This window comes from Paramormyrops kingsleyae, chromosome 13, assembly GCF_048594095.1.
Source record: "Paramormyrops kingsleyae isolate MSU_618 chromosome 13, PKINGS_0.4, whole genome shotgun sequence".
Taxonomy (NCBI): domain Eukaryota; kingdom Metazoa; phylum Chordata; class Actinopteri; order Osteoglossiformes; family Mormyridae; genus Paramormyrops; species Paramormyrops kingsleyae.
The window spans coordinates 15,238,110-15,261,574 of NC_132809.1; the positions used below are offsets into that span (position 1 = coordinate 15,238,110).

Below are 23,465 nucleotides of genomic sequence, written 5' to 3' on the forward strand. Positions count from 1 at the left end.
TGGCAATGATGGCACTGTTTACATTATGGCATGCCAGATGTGGCCCGATTGTGGTTTGGTCTATGTGGCCCAGGCACATAGAAGACAGGTCTGGCCCGGATCTGGCGTCAAACCGGCACTGCTGGCTGAGTTCTGGCATGGCAAGTGGTATGTCAACCAGATATGGGCCAAGTCTGGCAATGATGGCACTGTTTACATTATGGCATGCCAGATGTGGCCCGATTGTGGTTTGGTCTATGTGGCCCAGGCACATAGAAGACAGGTCTGGCCCGGATCTGGCGTCAAACCGGCACTGCTGGCTGAGTTCTGGCATGGCAAGTGGTATGTCAACCAGATATGGGCCAAGTCTGGCAATGATGGCACTGTTTACATTATGGCATGCCAGATGTGGCCCGATTGTGGTTTGGTCTATGTGGCCCAGGCACATAGAAGACAGGTCTGGCCCAGATCTGGCGTCAAGCCGGCGCTGCACGCTGAGTTCTGGTATAGCAAGTGGTATGTCAACCAGATATGGGCCAGGTCTGGCAATGATGGCACTGTTCCCAGTTACGCGCGGTGAGCGATTCTGGCTGACATTTGGCATTTTTCATCTGGGCCAGAACCGTTCTGGGCACGGCGAGCGATTCTGGCTGACTATCGCCATTTTCCGTGTGGGCCAGAACCGTTATAAGCACGGCGAGCGATTCTGGCTAACAGTCGGCACTTTTCGTGTGGGCCAGAACGGTTCTGAGCACGGTAAGGGATTCTGGCTGACAGTCGGCATTTTTCGTGTCGGACGACTTTGGCTGACAGTCATCCATTTCAGCATTGGTAACATGCTTTGTGCCGTACCTAGCCCTCACCTGCCGTAAAATTCTGGCCTGATGTCAGATAAATATTCCTAAAAAAATTCCAACCAGAACTAGTCTTAACATGGAAGATCATTCTGACTACAGTCTATATAGGAGGGGTCACCAACATGGTGCCCCCAAGGACCACATGAGTCACCCGCGGACCTGTTCTAAAAATACAGTAGCACAACTCACCATTGAGCAGTGTCTGAAATGTAATTTTATCCTGTTGCTATTCTTCTTTAATCACATTTGCATTTATATAGATTTGAAAATGGCAATATCTAAAAGAAAGCATTTAAAACATGTTTATTATACATGATTTAAGGAGAGTGTATCAAACTGGTAGCCCTTCGTATGGCTCAGTACCCGTGAAGTAGCTCCCAGTTTCAAAAAGGTTGGTGACCCCTGGTCTATGGCCTATATGAGAGTACCAGGTTCACATTTCACTATGTTGTATATGTAAATCTGCAAGATGTCACCTGGGTCTGCAAGATGTCATTCTGGGTCCCATACCTGACCCTCATCTGGCGTAAAATTATGGCTGAAGGGTCTGCTCTCAACTATATATTAAGCACTGTCTGCTTGGGATAAAACCTGTACTGAAGAGCACGAGAAACACAATAAAGAGCCAATGGCTGACATACAAAAAGACTCCAAGCTCCAGCTGCTGAAATAGTACAGTCCCACTGATATGATAATTTTTTGTTTAACATTGTAAACCCATTAAAACATATTGGATATTTTTGTTAACTATATCAACATTCAATATTTTTCTTCTGACTTATATGTTTACTTAAAAAAGGAAAAGTAAAAACAAATGAAAGCATTAGTTTATCTTCTCTAAAGTCTTGTCTTTTACAAATATAAATCCATTTGGAATACTTTGTGTATAGGGCTTTTTCTATTGAAAAATATTTATAGCGTATTTGATCGTCTACGCTGAACGGCCAATCCTGAAACATTCCAGTTTAAACCAATCAAAGTCCGTTAGGCGTCACTTCACCTCACTGTACTCCGTTTGAGGTTGTTGAATGTATCGGCTGTCGATTGCTGAAAAATAACGAGAGGTTTGTGGTAAGTAAAATACTTAAGTTAATGTTAAAGTTCCATTTAGCCGTTGTAGTCAGAGATTTTAGTTTAAGATTCTGGCGGGAATAGCTGGAATGGTGTGTTGGGATTTATCGTTCATTTTTAAAATCTAGTTAAGAGAGGTGGCTAACTGCCGTTAACATTAGCCGGTTCAAACAAGTCACACGCCTTGACATAACAAAACACCTACAGTGCTCTCAAGTTTAATGAGATGTTTAACATTAGATTACATCTGCATAGCTCTTAAGTAGGGGTGGAGCCGAACCCGAATACGGTATTCGGAAAAGCACAAATAATGTGTTTTTTACGAATACTTATTTCGAACAAATACTTTAAAAAATATTTGTATTCGGGAACAAGAAAAACTTTATATCAAAAAGCTGCGTTTCCTCTTGAGACCGCAGTGCATGCCCGGATGAGTGAGTGAGTGAGTTCAGGAGTCGGGGGGAAGTAAAAGAGGTGACTGACACAGGCTGCTCCACACAGTAACAGAGAAGGCTCGGCTGAGCGAAAAAAGACTTAACTGTATCACTGTTTTTGTTGAATAGATTTTTGTACCTTAACTGGGTTCCGGAGGCAGTTTATAACTTTCGGGAAGCGGAGTTTGATCGGGAGATTATTCCATTACGCTGCATTATTGACGTCTGCAGTCAGGTGCTCTCATGTTCGCTCTGTTTACGTAGCTCTGTTAGCTCGGTAATTTAGACAATAGGCTGTTGACAGAGTAACGTTAACGTTTGGTTAAAAAGGTTAAAACAATGCTTGTGTAGTTGTGTCGAATTGTATGCACTTGTAGGAGTTATATGGTACGTTTAAGTTACTCTGTCTACTGCATATCCATAATTATTATAATGGATATAATTAAAGAATACTTACACTATAACGTAAATTAGAAGTGCAACGCAAAAAAACTGGATTTTTACGCCTATTTTGAATTTTACTCGAATACGAATACAAATACAAATACTTTTCCCCCCTCAACAAATACAAATACAGATACAAATACCGGCTGCTTTGCACACCCCTACTCTTAAGTCTCACGTATTGACCGTGGGACGCGCATTTAGCACAACAATATCAAGCGTAACACGACATGATTTTTCATCCCGCTCCCGCGACTTACTTTCCCGCTCCCGCAGAAATGTGTAATATTTCGACCCGCTCCCGTATATGGTGGGCCAAAAATACCGAACACATTTTAAATGCTATATCTTGGCTTATAAAAATTAAATAAGGTACCAAATTTATTTGTTGCCTAACTAACTGAATTTATGAAAAATAGGATATATTATGTGGGCACGACTCCGTCTGCGAATTAAAGATGTCTTTTATATAAGGGTAGATTTGGCTAACCAGTTTTCCACAAAAATACAACCAACAACGTTTCTAATTAGGCTACAGACCTGAATTAAAAAATATCTAAACAGTCTCAATAGAAACATTTCAGTCAAAATGAGAGAAATATAGGGTAACATTTAAATTTTTGGCGCGGCTCTGCGTTTATTCCAACTAGAGTTCTGCGCGGGACTGATTTTTCATCCCGCTCCCGCCCCGCTCCGCTATAGACCTCTACCACACGACATTTATCTCTCAGAAGTGATAAAGCTTGCGCCACTGAAATTAACAGGCGAAGGCTGTGACAGATCGCACCTGAAACTGATGATCAGACTTGCGCGACAACTGGAAATGCTATTTTCTGATTGGCTTAAATTTCAATTTCAAAAGTCAGTTCCAATGCCTGAATGAATGGAATTACAAAAGCACAGACAACACCCAAAGGCCAAAACAGTGCACAATCTTTGACATTTAATTGTCATTTTGATCTATTAAAATAATATTTTATATTTGATACATATTATTTGTGGAATAGTTAATGAAGTAATGGTAATGTGGGCAGTGGTGGCTTAATGGTTAGGGAAGCACACTTGTAATCAAAAGATTGCATGTTCGAATCCTTGACTAGCAAGGCACCACTAAGGTACCCTGAGCAAGGTACTGCCCCAAAGCACTACTTCTCTGGGGCTGAATTAGTTCCCCCTCTTATGTCACATGTGGATTAAATGCAGAGGACACATTTTGCTGTGGTGTGTCACCAATGACAATTGATCACAATTGACAATTCTAAGTAAGTGATGACTGACAGTTCATATACATTAATTCAGTATTGAAATGAAAAAATGTGGCTTATTTGATGTATGAATGACGTGTTTTTGGTTTTATTGAATGACTGCTTTTTTTTTTTTTTTGCAGGGCAGTGTTGACATTTTTTGAGGTGGCAGAACTAGTCCCAGGTATTTATGGAGGGTGCATGGACCTACAATGAACGCAGCAATGCAAGAAAGCGAGCCAAAAAAAAAGTAGATATATTATTATAGAGTCAATACAAAACAAGCAAAGTAATACCACATTTGCAATAAACATGGAGGAAAGCTTGCCGGGTAAAGCTTCTGGTGGATATGACCATATGCTGATTGCTAGTGATGGGGAGCATGAGCTGGGTGCTGATGAGGAAGGAGAACATAGTTTTTATGACAACTGGTTTGATGAGTCTGATGAGGATGATATGGGACATGGAAACTCTAGTGATAGTGTTTCTGACTTAAGAAATTCTTTGGTGGACTGGGCTATTGAGTTTGGTATCTCCTTAATGGCTTTATCAGCTCTTCTGTCCATTCTGAAATGTTACCATCCTCTTTTGCCAAAAGATGGACGGACATTGCTCAAAACAAAAACAGTCTTTAAGGTTGAGACTTTAGCAGGTGGAGTTTTCTACTATTTTGGAATACTGAATTCATTTCAAAGGATACTTACTAAATTGTGTTCTGTTGTGCCAGACAGACATGTCTTTAGACTGCAGTTGAATTTTGATGGTCTGCCTCTCTTTAAAAGTACAAAGACTCAGTTTTGGCCAATTCTTGGTATGTTACAAGAGCATAGCATGAAACCGGTGGTAATTGGTCTTTTCTGTGGAACTTCTAAACCAAATTCTGTGTCTGAGTATTTGCAGCAGTTGGTGAATGAATTGAAAACAGTGAGTAATGGATTTGTTTTCATGGGAAAAACATTACTTTTGAATATTGCCTCTGTTATGTGTGACACTCCAGCTCGAGCTTTTATCAAAGGTGTTAAATCACATACTGCATATCATGGTTGTGATAAATGCCATCAAACTGGTGTACGAATAGGCAGCCGGATGACATTCCCAGAGGTCAATGCACCACTAAGGACTGATCAGGATTTTAGACAAAAAATAGATGAAGAACACCACCATGAGCACTCTCCATTATCTGATGTCAATATTGACATGGTTGCTACATTTCCTCTTGATTACATGCACTTGGTATGTTTAGGGGTAATGAGGCGTCTTCTTGACCTGTGGATGGGTCCACCTGGCCCTATTCGTTGCCGAGTATCCTCTAGTCAAGCTTCCTTGATTTCAAGTAGGCTAGTTGGGTTAAAGGATTACATTCCAGTAGAGTTTGCTAGAAGACCACGTGCATTGGCTGAGAGAAATAGATGGAAAGCAACAGAACTGCGTCAGTTTTTGTTATATACTGGGCCAGTTGTTCTTAAGGATGTTTTGAAATCTGCAGTTTATGACAACTTCATGTTATTGTCAGTTGGTATTTACATTTTAGCCAGCCCAGAATACTGTTTCATTATGAATGACCTTGCACATTCTCTTCTTGTTGGGTTTGTTGAACACTTTAGCAGTTTATATGGACCAGAATTTTTAGTTTATAATGTGCATGGTCTGATACATCTTAGTCAGGATGTAAAACAACATGGAAATTTGGATTTGATTTCTGGTTTCCCTTTTGAAAAATTTTTGGGACAGCTGAAAAAAATGGTTAGGGGGCCAAACAATCCATTGACTCAAGCAATCCGGAGATTATCTGAAATTGATGCCAGTAGTATTGGTGAGGTATCTGTCCAAGTACATACAGCATGTAAGCATGAACACACTGATGGGCCTGTGCCAAAGTCATTTACAAGGAAAATATGTCAGTTCAAGGAACTGACCAAGAATGGTGTGACTTTGAGTATCTCTAAAAGAGATTGCTGTGTCAGAATGAAAAGTAAAATAGTTTTAGTTGAAAATATAATTGTTGATGGACAGGAAGTATTTATTGTAGGGAAAGAATACAGAACCCAGGAACCATTTTATGGATATCCATTTGACTCTAGAGAGTTGGGGATTTACCTTGTTTCAGACTTGTCCATGACTAACAAATGCTTCAGATTAGAAATAGGATTGCAGAAATATGTCAGACTACCGTTCTATGATAAATTTGTTGTTGCACCTCTTCTACATTCAAAAGGAGAAAGTTACAAGAAGCATTGATTCCCTTTAGTTGCTATTTGGATGTTTTTGTAAAGCTCAGGTCTCATTATTTCCAGGAAATGTATCATATAGTTGTATTTGAAGCCACAAATGAAGTGGAACTGGTGCCTTCAACCTGGGTCAGAGATGGACAGTGTTTTTGGCCTCCAAACACTGTAGATATTGTTAAGTCCACAAAAGCTCAAGATAGCCCTGGTGATGGATGGACTCCATACAGTGTCAAAGTTATATTCACATCAGGTAAGTTCAGTTTTGTTAAATATATTTTAAAATGTTTGTTTTTGGGAACAGTATTTGTACGTAAAATGTATGAATATGGTCAGTTCTCCAACAAATTTGCCACTTTTACTTAATATTGGACTTATGAAAAATGATGAGTTGGTGGTATAGTGTGAGGGTGTGTATGTGTGTGTGTGTGTGCTCCTCTACTTACGAACTGTCAACTTACAAACTTTCAGACATACGAACAAAAAGGACTGTAAGTCCAAATTGTGTTCGTTGGGCTCCCATTTCCAGTCCGTAACATCATTTTTTTTTTAAGATTGCCATGTGAGAAGGTTCAGGAATATGAAGTGATTGGCTATTCTGTATATTGTATTTTGACATTCTGGCACTGTTCACACTAGGAATGAAAATTTATTTTGACAAACCAAACAATGTTTTTTTTTTTTCTTTCCTACAGCCACCTTTTAGAGATAGTTTGAGACTCATTTGGTCCATGTGCTTAGATGTAAGCAGAACCCATTTTACTAATTTGCATACAGAACTGCAAGATTCTGTGCTTTCCTGCGCCAACCATCATAACCTGAATGTAAAAAGTAGTATAATGTATACAAGGCATATGTCAAAATTGCTCAAACAAAAACAGGGAGAAGGCTCATTAATTCATCTTTTTAGATGACTACAATGAGGCACGTTTGAAACTTCCTGAAGCTGTTGTCAACACAGACCTTGATACAGATGGTGAGGATTCGCCAGTTAAATACAAACGAAGAAGGAGGTAAGATATTATTTTTCCATTTGATTATGTTGACAAAGTGACAATTGCGCCTTGTAACAATGACTGGTTCTTAAGACAAAAGCCTGTGTGCTTACCTGGAGAAGAAGATGATATGGAAGAACCCTTGCCAAAAGTGAAGGGAAGGAACAAGTATGTATATTCTTCTAATATTCATTTGACTTGCAAATCTTGACTACCTGTGTATGTTTAAAATGCTTGTGCTGTGTTTGGTATGTTGCTACAGACTAGGTTTGCTGCCTACTGCACCAAAAATTTTGCATTCTCTTGGCTCTAAAGGGATTGTCTCTTCCAAAGCAAAATCAAGGTTTGTATCCGCATTTTTATGTTTCTGTAACGGGATAACAGCTAAATTCTTTTTCACTCACTTTTTGTGAAAGTTAAGAATTACTCCATTTCAAAACCAATACGATTAAATTTTATAAATGAATTTCATGATAATTCAGTCCAGAGCAGTTAATGATCCAAACCAATACAGGCAAGGCAGTGCATCCCCATACCAGATCCCCAGAAGGCAAAAGCATGTCCACAGACATGCGTCCAAAGACCAGGCCCACAGAGGCGTGTTCCAAGAACAGGGACATAGCTTTTCTCCGGACCATGATCACAGAGCCAGCATGTCTCCGGACCAGGCCCACAGAGACGGTACTTCCGTAGACGAACGTTGTGAAGGGTTCATGTCTCCCCAATGCACTTTGCCAGACCAACACCAAAGAGATTGTGTCTTTGGACCAGCACCACTTACTCTGACAATACACTGTTTCTGCAGATCAGCACCAGAGAGGTCATGTGTCATCAAGCGCCAATCAGCAACAGTGTGATCTCTTCATTTGTAAGTATATAAAAATATAAATGGTGATTGAGTGTCATGCATTGCAATTCATATTACCAAGACTGCAAATGTTTACTTTTTTTCTCCCAGCACTACTTCGTGCTATCCTGACAAATCAGGAAATCATGCTGGAACAAATGAAATCTATATTCAAGACGGTTCAGGGTCTAAAATCCATAGCTGAAGAAGAAACTGGTATTGAACAGGATCTGCTACCAGTTGCTGATGTGCACGCCCTTGAGAACTTAGAAGAGAGACTAGGAAATAACGACTTCAAAAATCAATTGGTAAGTGTATCAATCAAATAATATTTAAATATTACTTGCCAGGAAAGTGAGCCGTAGAAGAAAAAACAAAACAGTAAAAAACAACATTCCTTGCGTTTTAGCAGGTGCCAATATTTTGAGACAATGTTTTTGAGACCACTGTTGTCAGAAAATGCTGCACATTTTTCCTCATTAGAGTCATATAATACAATCAAATTGTATTCCCTATCAGACTTTATTTTTAAACTTGTAAAACCCATGAAGATACAAAATGGGTCATAATTTAAATCGTCCTGTCTATTTATAATGTTTACCTCTGTAGATAGACTAAACTGTAGAGAAGCCAGTTAAATGGTTTTCTGCCTTTTCATTTAAAGATCCATTACCTGGCTCTGAAAGGAGGGTCAAATGTAAGGGAGAGTGTGTGGCGGATAATGAACGCACTCATCACAAACACACTGGCAAAGAGCATCAACATGCGAGGGATTAATGGAAAGATTGGCTTCCAGCGTTTGATGTTGAAAGAAGTTGTGATAGGTAAGTTGTTTCTAATCCAAACTGGCACCTTGTCTATTTTTTTCTGTTCATGCGGGACATCAGTTCAGTCCGTTGCTCCTTTGTTACTGGTGATATCTGAAACTCTTAAAAATGAGTCCTGCAAGTTCCAGTTTATGACTTTGTGTATTTAATTTCAAGTGCTAGAAATATCTTATTGTTATATATATAAAAATGAAATCCTGTGCGGTATTCGATATAGCAGCCTTCTGGACAGTTACAGTTCAAATGAGTGTGGTTTTTTTTTCCCCCAGACCAGAACAGAGATTAGACCAGATTGCATACCTACATGCATACAATTACTTTGACTTGTTATTGTGAATAAAACGGTGAAATGAATAACCCTGTTTAAAAATTGTTTACTTGTTTATATTCTGTCATGGATATAATGATTCATATCTCCTTATTTGTGTACTACTGTATGTGTTTTGGAATTGTTTTATCCTAAACTCCGGGTGCTGTCTTGATCTTGAAGGTATGATTTAATTTCAATGCCTTAGAACCAGGTGGCATTAATAGTGTTGTGTGTTTTAGCTGCTGTTAGAAAAAATTCTTTGACGAGGACTGCAACGGACCAGGAGGCGGAGAAAAACATCCAGAAGTGGCTTCAGTTGGCACCTGACAGGGATGGAGGAAGGAAGGAACGGGCAAGAAGGGCAAATGAGACTTGATTCACATTGTTTTGTTTTTGGATTTTCTTTGTGTCTGTTTTCGACCACCCAATTTTCAAATTTTATTAATCAGTTTTACAGGGCCATATTTTTTGATATTTTGTATGTTGTAAAGTGTTTTAAATGCCTCATCTGTGTGTTCAAGTTAAACTGAAGTGTAATTAAATATAATTATAGTAAAAATAAACTATTGAAATCAATTGTGTAGCCATTGTGGTTTATGACATCACTGGGCCTGTTATGGCCCAAATCAGGTAGAACCATGTCTGGGCCATCACTGGGCCCGTTGTGGCCCAAATCAGAAAATCCACGTCTGGGCCGTCACTGGGCCCGTTGTGGCCCAAATCAGAAAATCCACGTCTGGGCCGTCACTGGGCCCGTTGTGGCCCAAATCAGAAAATCCACGTCTGGGCCATCACTGGGCCTGTTGTGGCCCAAATCAGAAAATCCACGTCTGGGCCGTCACTGGGCCCGTTGTGGCCCAAATCAGAAAATCCACGTCTGGGCCGTCACTGGGCCCGTTGTGGCCCAAATCAGAAAATCCACGTCTGGGCCGTCACTGGGCCCGTTGTGGCCCAAATCAGAAAATCCACGTCTGGGCCGTCACTGGGCCTGTTGTGGCCCAAATCAGAAAATCCACGTCTGGGCCGTCACAGGGCCGTCATTCTTTGCGGTATCTGGGCCAGAGGAAAATGTTTAAGCATCCCAGATAGCAAAATTCTTCTGGGCCAGATCTGGCCCACAGTATTCATTTTCCTCTGGCCCAGATACCGCAAAGAATGACGGCCCAGACGTGGACTTTCTGATTTGGGCCACAACCCACATAGCAGACAGGTCTGGCCCGGATCTGGCGTCAAACCGGCACTGCTGGATGAGTTCTGGCATGGCAAGTGGTATGTCAACCAGATATGGGCCAAGTCTGGCAATGATGGCACTGTTTACATTATGGCATGCCAGATGTGGCCCGATTGTGGTTTGGTCTATGTGGCCCAGGCACATAGAAGACAGGTCTGGCCCAGATCTGGCGTCAAGCCGGCGCTGCACGCTGAGTTCTGGTATAGCAAGTGGTATGTCAACCAGATATGGGCCAGGTCTGGCAATGATGGCACTGTTCCCAGTTACGCGCGGTGAGCGATTCTGGCTGACATTTGGCATTTTTCATCTGGGCCAGAACCGTTCTGGGCACGGCGAGCGATTCTGGCTGACTATCGCCATTTTCCGTGTGGGCCAGAACCGTTATAAGCACGGCGAGCCATTCTGGCTAACAGTCGGCACTTTTCGTGTGGGCCAGAACGGTTCTGAGCACGGTAAGGGATTCTGGCTGACAGTCGGCATTTTTCGTGTCGGACGACTTTGGCTGACAGTCATCCATTTCAGCATTGGTAACATGCTTTGTGCCGTACCTAGCCCTCACCTGCCGTAAAATTCTGGCCTGATGTCAGATAAATATTCCTAAAAAAATTCCAACCAGAACTAGTCTTAACATGGAAGATCATTCTGACTACAGTCTATAGGACCACATGAGTCACCCGCGGACCTGTTCTAAAAATACAGTAGCACAACTCACCATTGAGCAGTGTCTGAAATGTAATTTTATCCTGTTGCTATTCTTCTTTAATCACATTTGCATTTATATAGATTTGAAAATGGCAATATCTAAAAGAAAGCATTTAAAACATGTTTATTATACATGATTTAAGGAGAGTGTATCAAACTGGTAGCCCTTCGTATGGCTCAGTACCCGTGAAGTAGCTCCCAGTTTCAAAAAGGTTGGTGACCCCTGGTCTATGGCCTATATGAGAGTACCAGGTTCACATTTCACTATGTTGTATATGTAAATCTGCAAGATGTCACCTGGGTCTGCAAGATGTCATTCTGGGTCCCATACCTGACCCTCATCTGGCGTAAAATTATGGCTGAAGGGTCTGCTCTCAACTATATATTAAGCACTGTCTGCTTGGGATAAAACCTGTACTGAAGAGCACGAGAAACACAATAAAGAGCCAATGGCTGACATACAAAAAGACTCCAAGCTCCAGCTGCTGAAATAGTACAGTCCCACTGATATGATAATTTTTTGTTTAACATTGTAAACCCATTAAAACATATTGGATATTTTTGTTAACTATATCAACATTCAATATTTTTCTTCTGACTTATATGTTTACTTAAAAAAGGAAAAGTAAAAACAAATGAAAGCATTAGTTTATCTTCTCTAAAGTCTTGTCTTTTACAAATATAAATCCATTTGGAATACTTTGTGTATAGGGCTTTTTCTATTGAAAAATATTTATAGCGTATTTGATCGTCTACGCTGAACGGCCAATCCTGAAACATTCCAGTTTAAACCAATCAAAGTCCGTTAGGCGTCACTTCACCTCACTGTACTCCGTTTGAGGTTGTTGAATGTATCGGCTGTCGATTGCTGAAAAATAACGAGAGGTTTGTGGTAAGTAAAATACTTAAGTTAATGTTAAAGTTCCATTTAGCCGTTGTAGTCAGAGATTTTAGTTTAAGATTCTGGCGGGAATAGCTGGAATGGTGTGTTGGGATTTATCGTTCATTTTTAAAATCTAGTTAAGAGAGGTGGCTAACTGCCGTTAACATTAGCCGGTTCAAACAAGTCACACGCCTTGACATAACAAAACACCTACAGTGCTCTCAAGTTTAATGAGATGTTTAACATTAGATTACATCTGCATAGCTCTTAAGTAGGGGTGGAGCCGAACCCGAATACGGTATTCGGAAAAGCACAAATAATGTGTTTTTTACGAATACTTATTTCGAACAAATACTTTAAAAAATATTTGTATTCGGGAACAAGAAAAACTTTATATCAAAAAGCTGCGTTTCCTCTTGAGACCGCAGTGCATGCCCGGATGAGTGAGTGAGTGAGTTCAGGAGTCGGGGGGAAGTAAAAGAGGTGACTGACACAGGCTGCTCCACACAGTAACAGAGAAGGCTCGGCTGAGCGAAAAAAGACTTAACTGTATCACTGTTTTTGTTGAATAGATTTTTGTACCTTAACTGGGTTCCGGAGGCAGTTTATAACTTTCGGGAAGCGGAGTTTGATCGGGAGATTATTCCATTACGCTGCATTATTGACGTCTGCAGTCAGGTGCTCTCATGTTCGCTCTGTTTACGTAGCTCTGTTAGCTCGGTAATTTAGACAATAGGCTGTTGACAGAGTAACGTTAACGTTTGGTTAAAAAGGTTAAAACAATGCTTGTGTAGTTGTGTCGAATTGTATGCACTTGTAGGAGTTATATGGTACGTTTAAGTTACTCTGTCTACTGCATATCCATAATTATTATAATGGATATAATTAAAGAATACTTACACTATAACGTAAATTAGAAGTGCAACGCAAAAAAACTGGATTTTTACGCCTATTTTGAATTTTACTCGAATACGAATACAAATACAAATACTTTTCCCCCCTCAACAAATACAAATACAGATACAAATACCGGCTGCTTTGCACACCCCTACTCTTAAGTCTCACGTATTGACCGTGGGACGCGCATTTAGCACAACAATATCAAGCGTAACACGACATGATTTTTCATCCCGCTCCCGCGACTTACTTTCCCGCTCCCGCAGAAATGTGTAATATTTCGACCCGCTCCCGTATATGGTGGGCCAAAAATACCGAACACATTTTAAATGCTATATCTTGGCTTATAAAAATTAAATAAGGTACCAAATTTATTTGTTGCCTAACTAACTGAATTTATGAAAAATAGGATATACCCAGTGGGCACACACTCATGGAATCCACGTGGAAAAGATGTGTTTTCACCACGTGGAAAAGATGGGTAATTTAGGCGTAAAAGGCAAGTTGAATTCCACGTGGATGTTGACACATGGAATCCACGTGTTTTCACCACGTGGAAAAGACGTGGAATTTAGGTGTAAAGGCAAGTTGAATTCACGTGGATGTTGGCCCGTGGAAAATACATGTTGTGTTCAACGTAAATTCCACAAAGTTCAAAATGTCTACAAAGCAGACACAAATCACATAAAAGTTTTGTCATATTTTTATCAATTATTTAGTCATATTTCAAAACAAACAATACAAAATGCACATAAAAACTGGGTGTAGTGCATAATACTGACATAACTTATAAAAATGCCAATACTAATTAAGACTAATGAAACAAACAGAACAGCTAAGACAAGATAGACAACTGTCTAAAACACCAAAATAAACAAAAATACAATAACATTTACACTGTGTCCAGTCTTTCTTTCCTCTTAGGTGCATTTCTCAACCGGTTGGCAATGATGCTGAGGGCAAAGGCTTCTGTAACATCATGGGCCTTTACTACACTGTCTGTCAATCAAAGGACAAAAATGTTTAGTATAATTCAGATGCATGGACTTCAATGTATCAATACAATCATTATGTCGATATAAAAAAAGACACGACCACATAAGGCACTGTTCAATTACTTACCAGTTATTAATTTGCACAGCGCTGTCTTCTCAAATGATATTTTATCCCCTCGTGATCCCTTCATGTTTAGTTGACGCATAAGTGAATTGGTAAAGAATCTAGAAGAGAACAGAACTATTTCACATGATTAACAAAAGGCAAATAAGATCTACCTGGTATTCAAACTATGATCTAAGGAAATTATTGTATCAATTAATGTCTGACACAATTGTTGTAGATACGAGTGTGATTTCATATTATAAGCAGATATTTTAGTGAGGGATACAAGATAACATCAAAATCACATCAGAATCGACCGAAATTGCTTATTTTTAAAATGTAATATTATGCGCTAGTCACTTTTATAAGTGATTTTAGCTGAAATTTAAAATAAGAAAATTCAATAAAAAACAGTCTTGAAAATTACTAAAATCTGAATTACTCACATGGGAAAACCTGATAATCGCTCAGGAGGTAACAGCAGACAGGAGAAACCAGCGCGTAAGACTACTTTCAGGGATGCAGTTTGCGTACGTTAAAACTAGTTAATACCGGTTCAAAATTGGATGGCGTCAAACGTTTGCGACGCTTATACGACGAAATGTATAAGCCCCGCCCCCACCAGTCTCCTGCTTGTTAATGCTTACCGTTTGCCAGCTTATGATGTCAATCCAAAAAAAAAAAAACTGTTAAACAGTGATTAGAATATCAAATAAAAATAATTGAACTAAATGAATGTTTAATATGTAGAACAAAGTATTATATTATATTGTTTGTAGGATATTGACTTCCATGTTCAGAGGGTGAAGGAAATGGATCTAAATGGATTTCACGTGGATTGCACATGGATTCCACATGAATTCCACGTTAATTTAGAACATGCTGCATGTCTATAACATCACGTGGAATCTACGTGGATAAAATCACTTGGATCCGCCACTTCACCAAATATCCACCAAAAATCCACGGGTTGCCAGCTTGAGTTTAAGCTGTCCAGGGCAAGTAAAGCCTATCTGTATTATTTGTATTAGCACAAAAATACAAAAAGTTAAAAACTAGATATTTCAGATGTTAATATATTTTGCAAAAGAGGGGATGTGTTCTAGTCTTTTAATTTACTGAATTACATTATACAATCACACACACAAAACACACAAAATGTTTGACATTTATGAATTTTCTAATTCTCTGTTCTCTGATTTTCTTTTCACAGATTTACAATTAGGATTGAATGTGCAATTGCAATGGTAAATATTCTATAATTATACCCAAATACACAAGAAATGAATAGATGTATATGCAATTAATACATCTATTAATACTTATGAACACTAAGTTTGCTTTATTCCATCAGTGTGCACCAGCTAGGGCTTTGGACAATTTTGGTAGTGAGATGTTTAATGTTTAATTAATGATTGCCACATTTATGTAAAACATACAAAAATTCTTGTTTGAACTGAGATTATACCACAAATTAGGTCAATCAACCATCAACAGGATGAGTACGAGAATGGTTCCTTATTTTCCACGTGATATCTACGTGAGTTCCACGTACAGTGGAATGAGATGTAAAACTCCACATGTATTCCACGTTAATTTAGAACAGGTTTTCCACGTGCCTAAAATCACATGGAATCTACGTGGATATCAGGTGAAAACTGGTGGATCCACCACTTCACCAAATATCCACCAAAAATCCACGTGGATTACACATGTTGTGCCCACTGGGTATTATGTGGGCACGACTCCGTCTGCGAATTAAAGATGTCTTTTATATAAGGGTAGATTTGGCTAACCAGTTTTCCACAAAAATACAACCAACAACGTTTCTAATTAGGCTACAGACCTGAATTAAAAAATATCTAAACAGTCTCAATAGAAACATTTCAGTCAAAATGAGAGAAATATAGGGTAACATTTAAATTTTTGGCGCGGCTCTGCGTTTATTCCAACTAGAGTTCTGCGCGGGACTGATTTTTCATCCCGCTCCCGCCCCGCTCCGCTATAGACCTCTACCACACGACATTTATCTCTCAGAAGTGATAAAGCTTGCGCCACTGAAATTAACAGGCGAAGGCTGTGACAGATCGCACCTGAAACTGATGATCAGACTTGCGCGACAACTGGAAATGCTATTTTCTGATTGGCTTAAATTTCAATTTCAAAAGTCAGTTCCAATGCCTGAATGAATGGAATTACAAAAGCACAGACAACACCCAAAGGCCAAAACAGTGCACAATCTTTGACATTTAATTGTCATTTTGATCTATTAAAATAATATTTTATATTTGATACATATTATTTGTGGAATAGTTAATGAAGTAATGGTAATGTGGGCAGTGGTGGCTTAATGGTTAGGGAAGCACACTTGTAATCAAAAGATTGCATGTTCGAATCCTTGACTAGCAAGGCACCACTAAGGTACCCTGAGCAAGGTACTGCCCCAAAGCACTACTTCTCTGGGGCTGAATTAGTTCCCCCTCTTATGTCACATGTGGATTAAATGCAGAGGACACATTTTGCTGTGGTGTGTCACCAATGACAATTGATCACAATTGACAATTCTAAGTAAGTGATGACTGACAGTTCATATACATTAATTCAGTATTGAAATGAAAAAATGTGGCTTATTTGATGTATGAATGACGTGTTTTTGGTTTTATTGAATGACTGCTTTTTTTTTTTTTTTGCAGGGCAGTGTTGACATTTTTTGAGGTGGCAGAACTAGTCCCAGGTATTTATGGAGGGTGCATGGACCTACAATGAACGCAGCAATGCAAGAAAGCGAGCCAAAAAAAAAGTAGATATTATTATAGAGTCAATACAAAACAAGCAAAGTAATACCACATTTGCAATAAACATGGAGGAAAGCTTGCCGGGTAAAGCTTCTGGTGGATATGACCATATGCTGATTGCTAGTGATGGGGAGCATGAGCTGGGTGCTGATGAGGAAGGAGAACATAGTTTTTATGACAACTGGTTTGATGAGTCTGATGAGGATGATATGGGACATGGAAACTCTAGTGATAGTGTTTCTGACTTAAGAAATTCTTTGGTGGACTGGGCTATTGAGTTTGGTATCTCCTTAATGGCTTTATCAGCTCTTCTGTCCATTCTGAAATGTTACCATCCTCTTTTGCCAAAAGATGGACGGACATTGCTCAAAACAAAAACAGTCTTTAAGGTTGAGACTTTAGCAGGTGGAGTTTTCTACTATTTTGGAATACTGAATTCATTTCAAAGGATACTTACTAAATTGTGTTCTGTTGTGCCAGACAGACATGTCTTTAGACTGCAGTTGAATTTTGATGGTCTGCCTCTCTTTAAAAGTACAAAGACTCAGTTTTGGCCAATTCTTGGTATGTTACAAGAGCATAGCATGAAACCGGTGGTAATTGGTCTTTTCTGTGGAACTTCTAAACCAAATTCTGTGTCTGAGTATTTGCAGCAGTTGGTGAATGAATTGAAAACAGTGAGTAATGGATTTGTTTTCATGGGAAAAACATTACTTTTGAATATTGCCTCTGTTATGTGTGACACTCCAGCTCGAGCTTTTATCAAAGGTGTTAAATCACATACTGCATATCATGGTTGTGATAAATGCCATCAAACTGGTGTACGAATAGGCAGCCGGATGACATTCCCAGAGGTCAATGCACCACTAAGGACTGATCAGGATTTTAGACAAAAAATAGATGAAGAACACCACCATGAGCACTCTCCATTATCTGATGTCAATATTGACATGGTTGCTACATTTCCTCTTGATTACATGCACTTGGTATGTTTAGGGGTAATGAGGCGTCTTCTTGACCTGTGGATGGGTCCACCTGGCCCTATTCGTTGCCGAGTATCCTCTAGTCAAGCTTCCTTGATTTCAAGTAGGCTAGTTGGGTTAAAGGATTACATTCCAGTAGAGTTTGCTAGAAGACCACGTGCATTGGCTGAGAGAAATAGATGGAAAGCAACAGAACTGCGTCAGTTTTTGTTATATACTGGGCCAGTTGTTCTTAAGGATGTTTTGAAATCTGCAGTTTATGACAACTTCATGTTATTGTCAGTTGGTATTTACATTTTAGCCAGCCCAGAATACTGTTTCATTATGAATGACCTTGCACATTCTCTTCTTGTTGGGTTTGTTGAACACTTTAGCAGTTTATATGGACCAGAATTTTTAGTTTATAATGTGCATGGTCTGATACATCTTAGTCAGGATGTAAAACAACATGGAAATTTGGATTTGATTTCTGGTTTCCCTTTTGAAAAATTTTTGGGACAGCTGAAAAAAATGGTTAGGGGGCCAAACAATCCATTGACTCAAGCAATCCGGAGATTATCTGAAATTGATGCCAGTAGTATTGGTGAGGTATCTGTCCAAGTACATACAGCATGTAAGCATGAACACACTGATGGGCCTGTGCCAAAGTCATTTACAAGGAAAATATGTCAGTTCAAGGAACTGACCAAGAATGGTGTGACTTTGAGTATCTCTAAAAGAGATTGCTGTGTCAGAATGAAAAGTAAAATAGTTTTAGTTGAAAATATAATTGTTGATGGACAGGAAGTATTTATTGTAGGGAAAGAATACAGAACCCAGGAACCATTTTATGGATATCCATTTGACTCTAGAGAGTTGGGGATTTACCTTGTTTCAGACTTGTCCATGACTAACAAATGCTTCAGATTAGAAATAGGATTGCAGAAATATGTCAGACTACCGTTCTATGATAAATTTGTTGTTGCACCTCTTCTACATTCAAAAGGAGAAAGTTACAAGAAGCATTGATTCCCTTTAGTTGCTATTTGGATGTTTTTGTAAAGCTCAGGTCTCATTATTTCCAGGAAATGTATCATATAGTTGTATTTGAAGCCACAAATGAAGTGGAACTGGTGCCTTCAACCTGGGTCAGAGATGGACAGTGTTTTTGGCCTCCAAACACTGTAGATATTGTTAAGTCCACAAAAGCTCAAGATAGCCCTGGTGATGGATGGACTCCATACAGTGTCAAAGTTATATTCACATCAGGTAAGTTCAGTTTTGTTAAATATATTTTAAAATGTTTGTTTTTGGGAACAGTATTTGTACGTAAAATGTATGAATATGGTCAGTTCTCCAACAAATTTGCCACTTTTACTTAATATTGGACTTATGAAAAATGATGAGTTGGTGGTATAGTGTGAGGGTGTGTATGTGTGTGTGTGTGTGCTCCTCTACTTACGAACTGTCAACTTACAAACTTTCAGACATACGAACAAAAAGGACTGTAAGTCCAAATTGTGTTCGTTGGGCTCCCATTTCCAGTCCGTAACATCATTTTTTTTTTAAGATTGCCATGTGAGAAGGTTCAGGAATATGAAGTGATTGGCTATTCTGTATATTGTATTTTGACATTCTGGCACTGTTCACACTAGGAATGAAAATTTATTTTGACAAACCAAACAATGTTTTTTTTTTTTCTTTCCTACAGCCACCTTTTAGAGATAGTTTGAGACTCATTTGGTCCATGTGCTTAGATGTAAGCAGAACCCATTTTACTAATTTGCATACAGAACTGCAAGATTCTGTGCTTTCCTGCGCCAACCATCATAACCTGAATGTAAAAAGTAGTATAATGTATACAAGGCATATGTCAAAATTGCTCAAACAAAAACAGGGAGAAGGCTCATTAATTCATCTTTTTAGATGACTACAATGAGGCACGTTTGAAACTTCCTGAAGCTGTTGTCAACACAGACCTTGATACAGATGGTGAGGATTCGCCAGTTAAATACAAACGAAGAAGGAGGTAAGATATTATTTTTCCATTTGATTATGTTGACAAAGTGACAATTGCGCCTTGTAACAATGACTGGTTCTTAAGACAAAAGCCTGTGTGCTTACCTGGAGAAGAAGATGATATGGAAGAACCCTTGCCAAAAGTGAAGGGAAGGAACAAGTATGTATATTCTTCTAATATTCATTTGACTTGCAAATCTTGACTACCTGTGTATGTTTAAAATGCTTGTGCTGTGTTTGGTATGTTGCTACAGACTAGGTTTGCTGCCTACTGCACCAAAAATTTTGCATTCTCTTGGCTCTAAAGGGATTGTCTCTTCCAAAGCAAAATCAAGGTTTGTATCCGCATTTTTATGTTTCTGTAACGGGATAACAGCTAAATTCTTTTTCACTCACTTTTTGTGAAAGTTAAGAATTACTCCATTTCAAAACCAATACGATTAAATTTTATAAATGAATTTCATGATAATTCAGTCCAGAGCAGTTAATGATCCAAACCAATACAGGCAAGGCAGTGCATCCCCATACCAGATCCCCAGAAGGCAAAAGCATGTCCACAGACATGCGTCCAAAGACCAGGCCCACAGAGGCGTGTTCCAAGAACAGGGACATAGCTTTTCTCCGGACCATGATCACAGAGCCAGCATGTCTCCGGACCAGGCCCACAGAGACGGTACTTCCGTAGACGAACGTTGTGAAGGGTTCATGTCTCCCCAATGCACTTTGCCAGACCAACACCAAAGAGATTGTGTCTTTGGACCAGCACCACTTACTCTGACAATACACTGTTTCTGCAGATCAGCACCAGAGAGGTCATGTGTCATCAAGCGCCAATCAGCAACAGTGTGATCTCTTCATTTGTAAGTATATAAAAATATAAATGGTGATTGAGTGTCATGCATTGCAATTCATATTACCAAGACTGCAAATGTTTACTTTTTTTCTCCCAGCACTACTTCGTGCTATCCTGACAAATCAGGAAATCATGCTGGAACAAATGAAATCTATATTCAAGACGGTTCAGGGTCTAAAATCCATAGCTGAAGAAGAAACTGGTATTGAACAGGATCTGCTACCAGTTGCTGATGTGCACGCCCTTGAGAACTTAGAAGAGAGACTAGGAAATAACGACTTCAAAAATCAATTGGTAAGTGTATCAATCAAATAATATTTAAATATTACTTGCCAGGAAAGTGAGCCGTAGAAGAAAAAACAAAACAGTAAAAAACAACATTCCTTGCGTTTTAGCAGGTGCCAATATTTTGAGACAATGTTTTTGAGACCACTGTTGTCAGAAAATGCTGCACATTTTTCCTCATTAGAGTCATATAATACAATCAAATTGTATTCCCTATCAGACTTTATTTTTAAACTTGTAAAACCCATGAAGATACAAAATGGGTCATAATTTAAATCGTCCTGTCTATTTATAATGTTTACCTCTGTAGATAGACTAAACTGTAGAGAAGCCAGTTAAATGGTTTTCTGCCTTTTCATTTAAAGATCCATTACCTGGCTCTGAAAGGAGGGTCAAATGTAAGGGAGAGTGTGTGGCGGATAATGAACGCACTCATCACAAACACACTGGCAAAGAGCATCAACATGCGAGGGATTAATGGAAAGATTGGCTTCCAGCGTTTGATGTTGAAAGAAGTTGTGATAGGTAAGTTGTTTCTAATCCAAACTGGCACCTTGTCTATTTTTTTCTGTTCATGCGGGACATCAGTTCAGTCCGTTGCTCCTTTGTTACTGGTGATATCTGAAACTCTTAAAAATGAGTCCTGCAAGTTCCAGTTTATGACTTTGTGTATTTAATTTCAAGTGCTAGAAATATCTTATTGTTATATATATATATATATATATATATATATATATATATAAAAAAATGAAATCCTGTGCGGTATTCGATATAGCAGCCTTCTGGACAGTTACAGTTCAAATGAGTGTGTTTTTTTTTTCCCCCAGACCAGAACAGAGATTAGACCAGATTGCATACCTACATGCATACAATTACTTTGACTTGTTATTGTGAATAAAACGGTGAAATGAATAACCCTGTTTAAAAATTGTTTACTTGTTTATATTCTGTCATGGATATAATGATTCATATCTCCTTATTTGTGTACTACTGTATGTGTTTTGGAATTGTTTTATCCTAAACTCCGGGTGCTGTCTTGATCTTGAAGGTATGATTTAATTTCAATGCCTTAGAACCAGGTGGCATTAATAGTGTTGTGTGTTTTAGCTGCTGTTAGAAAAAATTCTTTGACGAGGACTGCAACGGACCAGGAGGCGGAGAAAAACATCCAGAAGTGGCTTCAGTTGGCACCTGACAGGGATGGAGGAAGGAAGGAACGGGCAAGAAGGGCAAATGAGACTTGATTCACATTGTTTTGTTTTTGGATTTTCTTTGTGTCTGTTTTCGACCACCCAATTTTCAAATTTTATTAATCAGTTTTACAGGGCCATATTTTTTGATATTTTGTATGTTGTAAAGTGTTTTAAATGCCTCATCTGTGTGTTCAAGTTAAACTGAAGTGTAATTAAATATAATTATAGTAAAAATAAACTATTGAAATCAATTGTGTAGCCATTGTGGTTTATGACATCACTGGGCCTGTTATGGCCCAAATCAGGTAGAACCATGTCTGGGCCATCACTGGGCCCGTTGTGGCCCAAATCAGAAAATCCACGTCTGGGCCGTCACTGGGCCCGTTGTGGCCCAAATCAGAAAATCCACGTCTGGGCCGTCACTGGGCCCGTTGTGGCCCAAATCAGAAAATCCACGTCTGGGCCGTCACTGGGCCCGTTGTGGCCCAAATCAGAAAATCCACGTCTGGGCCGTCACTGGGCCCGTTGTGGCCCAAATCAGAAAATCCACGTCTGGGCCGTCACTGGGCCTGTTGTGGCCCAAATCAGAAAATCCACGTCTGGGCCGTCACTGGGCCTGTTGTGGCCCAAATCAGAAAATCCACGTCTGGGCCGTCACAGGGCCGTCATTCTTTGCGGTATCTGGGCCAGAGGAAAATGTTTAAGCATCCCAGATAGCAAAATTCTTCTGGGCCAGATCTGGCCCACAGTATTCATTTTCCTCTGGCCCAGATACCGCAAAGAATGACGGCCCTGTGACGGCCCAGACGTGGACTTTCTGATTTGGGCCACAACCCACATAGCAGACAGGTCTGGCCCGGATCTGGCGTCAAACCGGCACTGCTGGATGAGTTCTGGCATGGCAAGTGGTATGTCAACCAGATATGGGCCAAGTCTGGCAATGATGGCACTGTTTACATTATGGCATGCCAGATGTGGCCCGATTGTGGTTTGGTCTATGTGGCCCAGGCACATAGAAGACAGGTCTGGCCCAGATCTGGCGTCAAGCCGGCGCTGCACGCTGAGTTCTGGTATAGCAAGTGGTATGTCAACCAGATATGGGCCAGGTCTGGCAATGATGGCACTGTTCCCAGTTACGCGCGGTGAGCGATTCTGGCTGACATTTGGCATTTTTCATCTGGGCCAGAACCGTTCTGGGCACGGCGAGCGATTCTGGCTGACTATCGCCATTTTCCGTGTGGGCCAGAACCGTTATAAGCACGGCGAGCGATTCTGGCTAACAGTCGGCACTTTTCGTGTGGGCCAGAACGG

At 39.7% G+C, this 23,465-nt stretch overlaps 2 protein-coding genes and 1 long non-coding RNA gene across 6 annotated transcripts; 2 read left to right on the forward strand and 1 right to left on the reverse strand.

The window, feature by feature from the left end:
* The first annotated feature begins 1,809 nt into the window (after window positions 1-1,809).
* Window positions 1,810-9,809, forward strand: LOC140578170 (uncharacterized). 4 transcript variants are annotated; one of them, XM_072698249.1, is made up of 11 exons: window positions 1,810-1,907; window positions 4,173-4,279; window positions 6,324-6,507; window positions 7,165-7,267; window positions 7,343-7,417; window positions 7,512-7,592; window positions 7,764-7,930; window positions 8,055-8,117; window positions 8,208-8,404; window positions 8,761-8,920; window positions 9,473-9,809. In XM_072698249.1, the coding sequence occupies exons 2-11, from the start codon at window positions 4,220-4,222 to the stop codon at window positions 9,607-9,609; spliced, it is 1,227 nt and encodes a 408-aa protein (XP_072554350.1). In that variant the 5' UTR covers window positions 1,810-1,907; window positions 4,173-4,219; the 3' UTR covers window positions 9,610-9,809. The 4 variants fall into 4 exon arrangements, with proteins under 4 accessions (XP_072554350.1, XP_072554352.1, XP_072554351.1 ...); XM_072698251.1 differs by having other exon boundaries at window positions 1,830-1,907; window positions 4,173-4,213; XM_072698250.1 differs by lacking the exon at window positions 1,810-1,907 and adding an exon at window positions 1,945-4,047.
* A 2,174-nt stretch (window positions 9,810-11,983) lies between these two features.
* Window positions 11,984-22,405, forward strand: LOC140578171 (uncharacterized). Its single transcript, XM_072698253.1, has 10 exons — window positions 11,984-12,058; window positions 18,890-19,073; window positions 19,731-19,833; window positions 19,909-19,983; window positions 20,078-20,158; window positions 20,330-20,496; window positions 20,621-20,683; window positions 20,774-20,970; window positions 21,327-21,486; window positions 22,069-22,405. The coding sequence occupies exons 2-10, from the start codon at window positions 18,893-18,895 to the stop codon at window positions 22,203-22,205; spliced, it is 1,164 nt and encodes a 387-aa protein (XP_072554354.1). The 5' UTR covers window positions 11,984-12,058; window positions 18,890-18,892; the 3' UTR covers window positions 22,206-22,405.
* LOC140578172 (uncharacterized) lies at window positions 13,404-14,653 on the reverse strand. Its single transcript, XR_011982231.1, has 3 exons — window positions 14,494-14,653; window positions 14,069-14,166; window positions 13,404-13,945 (listed from the first exon to the last, which is right to left on the reverse strand). It is a non-coding gene; the product is annotated as an uncharacterized lncRNA (long non-coding RNA).
* Window positions 22,406-23,465: the final 1,060 nt, after the last annotated feature.

Excerpts from the sequence above, each read along its gene's own strand:
- LOC140578171 (XM_072698253.1), top strand. The coding sequence starts at position 18,893 with ATGTATCATATAGTTGTATTTGAAGCCACAAATGAAGTGGAACTGGTG. Across the intron at positions 20,497-20,620 it reads GGACCAGGCCCACAGAGACG|ATCAGCACCAGAGAGGTCAT; the intron begins GTACTTCCGTAG and ends CTGTTTCTGCAG. Across the intron at positions 21,487-22,068 it reads GTTGAAAGAAGTTGTGATAG|CTGCTGTTAGAAAAAATTCT; the intron begins GTAAGTTGTTTC and ends TGTGTGTTTTAG.
- LOC140578170 (XM_072698249.1), top strand. The coding sequence starts at position 4,220 with ATGGAGGGTGCATGGACCTACAATGAACGCAGCAATGCAAGAAAGCGA. Across the intron at positions 7,268-7,342 it reads AAATACAAACGAAGAAGGAG|ACAAAAGCCTGTGTGCTTAC; the intron begins GTAAGATATTAT and ends CTGGTTCTTAAG. Across the intron at positions 7,593-7,763 it reads TCTTCCAAAGCAAAATCAAG|GCAAGGCAGTGCATCCCCAT; the intron begins GTTTGTATCCGC and ends AAACCAATACAG.